The sequence below is a fragment of the Muscardinus avellanarius genome (assembly GCF_963383645.1).
Source record: "Muscardinus avellanarius genome assembly, chromosome: X".
Classification (NCBI taxonomy): Eukaryota; Metazoa; Chordata; class Mammalia; order Rodentia; family Gliridae; genus Muscardinus; species Muscardinus avellanarius.
In genome coordinates this window covers 13,869,178-13,878,470 of record NC_137792.1, presented here as the reverse complement: position 1 = coordinate 13,878,470, position 9,293 = coordinate 13,869,178, and the positions used below count along the sequence as shown (strand labels likewise).

General features: G+C 44.0%; 1 protein-coding gene across 1 annotated transcript in view; it reads left to right on the top strand.

The window, feature by feature from the left end:
* Positions 1-6,209: 6,209 nt before the first annotated feature.
* The window catches only part of MAP7D2 (MAP7 domain containing 2), a gene marked incomplete at its 3' end in the record, with an annotated part of 57,879 nt that continues 54,795 nt past the window's right edge, over positions 6,210-9,293 (top strand). The window contains 2 exon segments of the mRNA XM_080718280.1: positions 6,210-6,287; positions 7,850-8,013. Coding sequence (XP_080574406.1) covers positions 6,212-6,287; positions 7,850-8,013 — 240 coding nt within the window. The 5' untranslated portion in view covers positions 6,210-6,211.

Here is a 9,293-nt window from a genome sequence, read left to right as displayed (position 1 = left end):
GGCACTGGCCTCACTGGGACCTTGTTAGAAAGGCAGACTGTCTTACCCTGGACCTGCTCCAGCAGAAGTGGGGGTGGGGGATGGGTTGTGACCTCCAGCAGTCTATTATCATAAGTTCTCCAGGTGGCTCTCATGTGCATTTCAGTTCAGGGAGCATTGGCTAGGACAGTTCTTAGGCCTGTTCTGTATTCACATTCTGTGGGGACCTTTCAAAGCACCAAAGCCTATGCTACATCTGAGAATAACTGGACCAGAATCCATTTATATCTATCTGTCTTAGAGTTCACTAGGTGATTGCACCACATAACCAAAGTTGAGATGAAGTGTCTGGTCTCCATGTGCTTAAACAAATTATCCCAGTACAAACCAGAGTCACCACTGAGGTAGGAAAGAGTCAGTGCCCACGTGGTTATAAAGAGTGGAGGGCACTTGGCCACTCCTGGAGGAATTACCTCCCGCTCCGAGGAGGTAAGTGGCTCTCATTGGACTTACTGGTGGATGAGCCCTTCACTCTGGCTTTCTTTATTTTTTCTGGACATTGTAGTTGCATGTGATTGGAAAGGTTATTTTAAAATTTACTTAACCTGTAATCCCAGTACTTGGGAGGCTCAAATAGGGGGATCACAGGTTTAAGGCCAGCCTCAGCAATTTAGTGAGATGCTATTTCAAAATTAAAAATAAAGCCGGGTGTGGTGGTGCATGCTTGTAATCCACACGCTTGGGAGACTGAGACAGGAGGATTGCGCAGGTTCGAAGCCAGCCTCAGCTAGCTTAAGAGACCCTGTTTCCAAATAAATTATAAAATAGGTCTGGGAGTGTAGCCTGGAGGTAGAAGGCCCCTGGGTTCCATCCCCAATATCACCAAAAATTAAAAATTAAAAATTAAAGTCAGTCATGGTAGTGCATGCCTGTAACCCCAGTATTTGGGAGGCTGAGACGGGAGAATTGCAGGTTTAAGGACAGCATCAGCAACATAGCAAGACTCTCAGCAACCTAGTGAGACCCTGTTTCCAAACAAAAACATAAAAAAGGGCTAGAGATGTAGTTCAGAGGTAGAATGGCCCTGGGCTCAATCCCCAGTACCACACAAAAATAAAAAGAGCTACAGGTATAACTTAGAAGTAGAACAGCCAGGCATGGTGGTGCACACTTGTAATCCCAGCGCTTGGGAGGTTGACACAGGAGGATTGCACAGGTTTGAAGCCAGCCTCAGCTACTTACTGAGGCTCTCAAAAACTTAATAAGATGCTGTTTCCAAATAAAGTATAAAAAAATATGTCTGGGAGTATAGCCCGGAGGTAGAAAAGCCCCTGGGTTCCACTCTCAGTACTATAAAAAAAGAGGAAGGAGGAGAAGAAGATCCCTGACTTCATTACCTAGTACCATGGAAAAATTTTACTGCAAATAATTTATAAAAGTCAAATACAAGCTGGACGTGGTGGCGCACGCTTGTAATCCCAGCATTCGGGAGGCTGAGACTGGAGGATCGCAGTTCATGGACATCCTCAGCTACTTAGCAAAGCCTTTTGCAACTCAGTGAGACCCTGTTTCAAAACAAAGAATAAAAAATAGGGGAGGGGGTGTAGCCCGGAGGTCAAATGCCCCTGGGTTCCATCCCCACATCTGCAAAAAAAAAAAAAAAAAAAAAGTCACATACAGCTGGTTTCCCTTAAAGCTCAGTATTTCAGTAATGATTCTTACCAGTACCATGAATAATTGACTGGTATCAGCTCATTAATATTCTAGCATAAGAGTGCTTCAGGCTAAACAAATTCATTGTAAAAATAGTTTTTAAAATAATGTGTTGCTGTAGCGAAAGGATAACAGGAAGTTATTCCAGACAAAGGCAAGCCAATATGAGATTTTATATTGTTCTGTTAACATAAAATAATTGGCTGTTCTGTATCCCTTTTTTTAAATTTTCTGTAAAGAAATTAAATGGAGAAAAAGGTCTCCATTTCAGAGGTACAGATCTGCCTGAATGCTGTTGCCCTGAGCAGCATTAATAGCACAGGGAAGGGGTAGTCCTGACATAAGCACCCTTTTCCTTCTCCTAGGTAGGCTCCCTCAGCTCGAGTGCCCCCTCCTCCCGCTTTGTCTTTGGGTCCCTCCCAGGGCTTCACAGTTGAATCATGTTTGTTTGTCTTCCTTATAATTAATGTTTTGAAATCGTTGTTGATTTACACGGAGTTATAAGAAATACTGCAGAGAGACCAGAAACGGTGCTCCAAGCCTGTGTTCCTAGTAGTTGGGAGGCTGAGGAAGGAGTATCGCAGGAGTCCAGTGCATGGTAACTTTTCTACATTTCAAAACAAAGACAATTTAAATGGGCTTTTGTGTAGCTGAGTGGAAGAATGCTCCTGGGTTCAGCCGGGCGTGGTGGTGCACGCTTGTAATCCCCACGCTTGGGAGGCGGAGACAGGAGGATCACGCAGGTTCAAAGCCAGCTGCGCTGGCTTAAGAGACCCTGTTTCCAAATAAAAATATAAAATAGGTCTTGGAGTGTAGCCCAGAGGTAGAAGGGCTTCCAGGAACCCCAGTACCACCAAAATAAATAAATAAATAGTCATATGCTGCTGGGTGTGGTGATGCATACCTGTAGTCCTACTTGGGAGGCTGAGACAGGAGGATCACAGGTTTGCAGCCAGCCTCAGCAGTGTAGCAAGACCCTGTTTCAAAACAAAAAGAGCTAGAGGTATAGCTTGGAGGTAGAACGCCACTGGGTTCAATCCCAGTACATCATCATCATCATCATCATCCCCCTGAGTTCAATCCTTCATACCCCTCCGTACACACATAGCTATGTGTGGCTTGTGGTTGCAACATGGACAGTACATATTCCAGTTTATCTGCATTGTTCTGTTCAAGTCACTCTAGCCTCTTTAGTGTGGCAAAGCTGAGCCCTCTGGCCACCCCCATTCTCCACACAGCATCAACCTCTAAAACATTACTGGGCAAACATTTCCAAAACATCAGTTTGAGAAGGAAGCAAATAATTTGCCTGCTTTGGCCATCATCACATGTGTGCCCAGCTGGGCCAGTAGTTGGCTCACATTCTTGCCCATTTCATACTTCTCTAGTGAGTTAGACTTAACACTTATGTTCTCCATGCTTGCAGGCTCATTCTTGGGATCAGGGTGGGATTTGTTCCCTGTGTGCATCACTGAATCAGTTTCCTCCTTTAATTAGGACTGAATCTTAAAGTCAGGTTCTTGCATTGGCACCTACCTTCTCCAATTCTGACAGTGTATCCTGGGACAGTTGATTAACTTCTGTGCCCGTCTCTGTACCTCTAAGGCGAGGTTCATGATAATAGTGCCTCTGTTATCAATAGAATGGGTAGGCCCAATAAACCCACGCCGTGTACTTGTTCCATAGTAACTGCTTGATTGTCACCTCCTATTATTGTGATACTGGTGGTAATGACTGTGAGCATGATAATAAAGACTTCTCTGGAAAGGAAAAGATTTGAAGGTGTGACTCTTACATATACCCACAAGGGGGCAGCCTAAAGTCATTCATGTCCATGAAATAAGCAGACTGATTTGTGAAGTCTCAAGGTGACACGAGTAGTTTCCGCTGTGCTTGCCTCTTTTTTCTGCTTAAAAGAACACTTGCAGCAGTTCTCAGGCTTACATTAGCCCTGGAGCAAGCCTATTAACATCAAGAGGATGGCGTAGAGCCAGGTGTGGTGGTACATGCCTGTAATCCCAAGTACTTGGGAAGCCAAGACAGGAGGATCACAGATTCAAAGCCAGTCTCGAACAACTCAGTGAGACTCTGTTTTGAAGCAAAAAATAAAAAGGGCTGCAGGGTGTGGATCAGTAGTAGAATGCCCCTGGGTTTAATCCCCAGTAGCACCCACGTGCGCACACATGGCGTGGGCGCTTTTCTTTGTAGCTTTTTACATGAAACATTTTTTTCTATCTTTCTTGCCTGCCTGCCTGTCTGTCTGTCCTTCCTTCCTTCCTTCCTTCCTTCCTTCTTTCTTGGTACTGGGGATGGAATCCAGGGGCATTCTATCTCCCAGCTGCACCCCAACCTTATTTTTTATTTTGAAACAGGGTCTCACTAAGTTGCGGAGGGCCTAAGTAACTGAGGTTGGCTGCGAACCTACAATCCTCCTGTGTCCACCTCCCAAGTACTGAGATTACAAGTGTGTGCCTGAATGGATTCTTATTAATGAAACTTTAAGTAGACTAGGACCTGAAAGAGTTTAAAGAAAAAAATCACTTTATCTCCCTGTCAATGACTTCTTGCCTCCCTTTGGAGCATTAGATGTATACCTCAGCATCACCAGGTGGGGAATGGTGGCTAGAACTCGGCAGACCCAGAGATAGGTTAGCCACGCATGGCTCTGGAGCCCACCATATTATACAGAGAGATCTCTGCAGGAAAGGAAGATGAAATAAGGGCTCCACGTACTGGGAGCACCAGCATTATGATCTGGAGGATCAGGGGTCTTGAAGATGGGTGTGATTTAGACAGGCAGTGGAGGCTGGGTGGGAGAAGGGCTGATGTAAGCCAGAGGAGAGAAAGGGCAGTGATGAGGACGAATTGGAAAGAGAATTTAAAGTCATATTTTGGAGTCCTAAAATGAGCTGAGTTGAGCCCTTAAATTAGTGATACCAAGCCGGGCGTGGTGGCACATGCTTGTAATCCCAGCATTTGGGAGGCTGAAACTGGAGGATCGTGGTTCGTGGACAGCCTCAGCTACTTAGTGAGGCCCTCCACAACTTAGTGAGTCTCTGTTTCAAAATAAAGAATAAAAATAGGACAGGAATGCCCCTGGGTTCCATCCCCAGACCTTCAAAAAACTTAGTGATAGCATTCATATTGTTAGTAGCCTCATAATTAAGAATTGACTAAACACAAACATTGAAAGTGGCAGTCTTAGGGTTGATTTTCTGGTACTTCTTTCTTGAATTTTATATTCTGGATTCATAATTCAGCCTGCAAAACAAGACTTAGCTAGGGAATCATGGCAATCCATTGTTTGTCGTGTTACCACCCATCCGCATCTCTACTGCCTCCACTGCAGTCCAGGCTTAGGCTCTTTAGGCCCCTCTTCTAGACATCAGACAGCAATAACCTCCCTCAAAGGAACACAGGTTGCTATGGCAGCAAGGCCTACTGTGAAGTCAGTGTGATGCTCTCAGAAAAGGCCCTGGCACTGGGAACATGAATGTGGTCGTATTAGCACTAATGCCAGTTTCTCCAGAACAATATACTGCTTAAGGGTTATGTAGGCTGGACTTGGTGACAGATATTTGTGATCCCAACAATTCTGGATGCTAAAGCAGGACAAGTTCAAGGCCAGCCTGGACAATATAGCGAGACTCTTTCCCAAAATAAAAAGGGCTGGGGGTATAGTTTAGAAGTAGAGTACCCCTGGGTTTAATCTCCAGTACTGTATAACTGAAAGTCATTATGTGGCTAATACTCATGAACAATCAATAGAAACGAGTGAAGTAAATTAATTTTAAAACAACTACAAAGATTCATTTAATCTTTAATTTTAGGATCCTGTATGAGTTGGGTGGAGATATAGAGTTCTAGAGATATTTCCTAGAATTTTGGAAGGAGTTGGGGTTTGTTCCATCATATTTGTTGTATATGTTTGAATGATGAAAGGGAGTACATTATATTTATCTTTTTCTTTAGGATTCTAAGATGCTAAGATTGACATCAAAGGAAACTTGGCAGAACTGAAATCAAACTTGAATAGGATTTCACAGTGCTCTCCTGAGGAGCACTTATGTGTCTCTTAGCCATTGGCTCCTTTCAGAAAATAAAATGTTTACTATCTGTAATCATTGATATAAAAATCACATGGAGTTTTTCACTTTTCCTCTTTCCCAGATTGTCCTGCCTTAGCCCTAAGGGTTAGGCTGGAGGAGGCCCAGTGAGTTGGTCTGAACACAGCCGGGCCTCTCCAGAGTCAGGTCTAGGGACAGAAGATTAGGGAAAGTTATCTGTCCTCAACAGGTTGGTGTCAGTGTCACGACAGCTTAGCTTGGCAGATGTATGTGGAAGCCATAGCTACTCCCCCCTTCAGGGGAGTAGGAGACCAGCTCTGCTTCAGATGAAGTGATAGCAATAGATGACGTGTGTGTGGCCAGATCCAGGGTGTTTGCCTAGCTGCCTCTAGCATTCAGCAGATAAGGAAAGAGTTAAGAACTGAAAATCTCATGTTTTCTCTCTTGCAGGTATGGATGGATTTTTAAAGTCAGATGAGAGACAAAGACTAGCCAAAGAGAGACGAGAAGAAAGAGAAAAATGTCTTGGTAAGTTGCACACTTTGACTATTTAGGCCTAGGGAAGTAGAGATGTGGTATAGTGTTTTTCCTAAAGGTCCTTAGAAATCTGTGAGCGAAACCAGGTGCAGCGGTACATACTTGTAATCCCAATACGGAGTCAGAGACAGAAAGATCAGAGGTTTGAAGCCAGTGTGTGATAACATAAGTAGAATGCTCTTGGGTTCAATCCCCAGTGCCACACAAAAAAGGGCTTCAGTGGTAGAGCACCCCTGGCCTCAGTCTCTAGTACCAAAAAAAGGAAAAGAAAGATACATACACACCACACACACACACACACACACACGAATAATTTGGAAGAGAATTAGAACAACTGCTAAATGAACATAAAGAATTGGGGGTAACCCACACAGCAACTGGCATGTTCGCAAATACTGAAATTAATTCTCCGAACAGTTCACTTATTTAGCAAACACTGAACCTCCACTGTGGCCTGTACACTGAGCTTGGGGGCTGCAGACATTATGGCAAAGAAAGAAATGTAGGAAAGTCCTGGTGCCCTTAGGTGCCTGTTATATGCACTCCCTCAGCTCCTGTTCTGGATATCTAGAAGGGTCATCCTTATCATCCTCAGGAGAATTGAAAAATCAGCACTTAATTCATTCTCTATTAGAACTAGGTGCCTTGGTTGAGAAAAGCTGCCTTATTTCCTGAGTCTGTAAACAGTGTGTTGGTCAGGTTTTTTTTTTTTCATTTCTAAAACCAAAATATAGACAAAAACAATTTAGAGGAGGAGAGGTTTATTTAGCTCATAGTTTCAGAGGTGTGGTTCATGGCCAGCCAACTCCAAGGCAGCTCCAGGGAAGAAGTATTATGGTGGCAGAAAGCCAGTAAGCACAGAGAGAGACGAAAAGTAGCCGGGGATAGATATAGTCCTTGACGCCACGGCCCCCAATGACCCACCTCCTCCAGTTATGTCCTACCTCTGAACCTTGCTGTGTTGCCTAACGTATGAGGTTTTGGGGGACATTCCTGATTAAAACCATAACAGTCAGTACAAGGTGCTAGGAGGTAGACAGATTATCATTTCCCCATTGAGGTGAGACAAATGTGGAGCTTTCAGTTTCTTCTTGCTTGGCTTCCTCTTGGGCAATGCAGGGAATCCTTCTCTGACTTTATCACAGTTAAGATGCCCAGCATCAGTCGCCCCACTAGTGACAGAGGTGCCAGGACCCTTGATCTCAATCACTGCATCGTACGATTCTACTAGACTTTTTTTTTGTTTGTTTTTGCTGGTCTGGGGATGGAACCAAGGGCATCTGACCTCCAAACTACACCCCCTGCCCTATTTTTATTCTTTATTTTGAAACAGGGTCTTACTAAGTTGTGGAGGGCCTCACTAAGTAGCTGAGGCTGTCCGTGAACCACGATCCTCAGGTCTCAGCCTCCTGAATGCTGGGATTACAAGTGTGCGCCACCATGCCTGGCTTTCTACTAGACTCTTTGGGTCTCCACTCTTGCCTCTGTGTTCTAGGTCTTTAGTCTTCATAGGATGCTCTAGGAATGACATCTCTTCTGCTTTCATTCCCCAGCTGCCCGGGAGCAGCAAATTCTGGAGAAACAGAAAAGAGCCAAGCTCCAGTATGAAAAGCAGGTTGAAGAGCGATGGAGAAAACTGGAAGAACAACGGCAGCGGGAGGACCAGAAAAGGGCTGCTGTAGAAGAGAAGAGGAAACAGAAGCTCCGGGAGGAGGAGGTGAGGTCTCAGGAGTCTCTCACCCAATCCAGCTCACCAGCTCACTTGGTGATGTCTGGGCGTCCTCCTCAGCTCGGGTACAAGAGAAGCTGATCCTGCACCTTATTGCAGTGGCTCCCCATTCGTTCAGAGAATTAATATCAGATCATCGGATCTTTCAGCATCCTGACGCAGTGATCTAGTGGAAGCACCACTGGCGCAAGAACAAACAGGGTTAGCCATTCAACACAGGTGCGGCTTTGCTGCCTGACCTTGGGCAAGCAGGCTGGCTTCTCTGGGCCTTGATTTGCTTGTATCTGCCTTGAGGGGTGAATTTGGTGTTCCCCAAGGTCTGTTCCAGGCATAACCTTTCTGACTCTAAATTAAGACTCACAAGGGATTTGGATTATGGGTAATAGAGACCTGAAGGTTACAGCTAGGGGAAGCCCATGCTTCCATGGCTGACACAGAGCCAGTGTGTGAGTTGTGAGGGTTGAGAATAAAATGATCCTGAGATTCAATGCTGGGAATTTAGTCTACCTTCAAATGCAAAGATGTTAGCAGATTTAAAGTTTAATGTAGTTCCTCGCTTTAGTCATCCTTACTTTCCAGTTACCTTTTAAAAAAGAAATAGAAGGCAATTATCTCCAAAGTACTTTATTACTAAACTTATTTAGAAAGCATATTTATGTTATAGATTTTCTTAACAAGTGTATTTTAAGGATGTAATCATAGCCTTGTATCAGGTGATGCTCATTTTTTATTCATAAGGTATAATGACTCATCTTTTAATATGAGCAGTATAGCAGTTTGTTAACTTCCAACACTATAAGATACAAAAACCTTTGTATAAATTTAGCATTTAAAATATTTAAATGTTTGGTTGTTTATCACCGTGTGTGTGTGTGTGTGTGTGTGTGTGTGTGTGTGTGTGTTTATCCCTTTGAGGTTTTTTTGTTTTTTGTTTTGTTTCTGGAACTAGGGATTGAACCCTAGGGGCATTCTACCTCCAAGCTACACCCTAAGTCCTTTTTAATTATTTACTTATTTATTTTGCAGTACTGGGGATGGAACCCAGAAGCATTCTACCTTTGAGCTACACCCGCATCCCTATTTTTTATTCTTTATTTTGAAACAGGGTCTCACTAAATTGTGGAGGTTCTCACTAAGTACCTGAAGCTGGTGCTGAACCTACGATACTCCTCTCTCAGCCTCCCAAGTACTGGGATTCCAGGAAAACGTTGCCATGCCTGGTGTTGTTTTTGCTTTTTTTTTTTTTTGTGGTACTGGGGATAAAATTC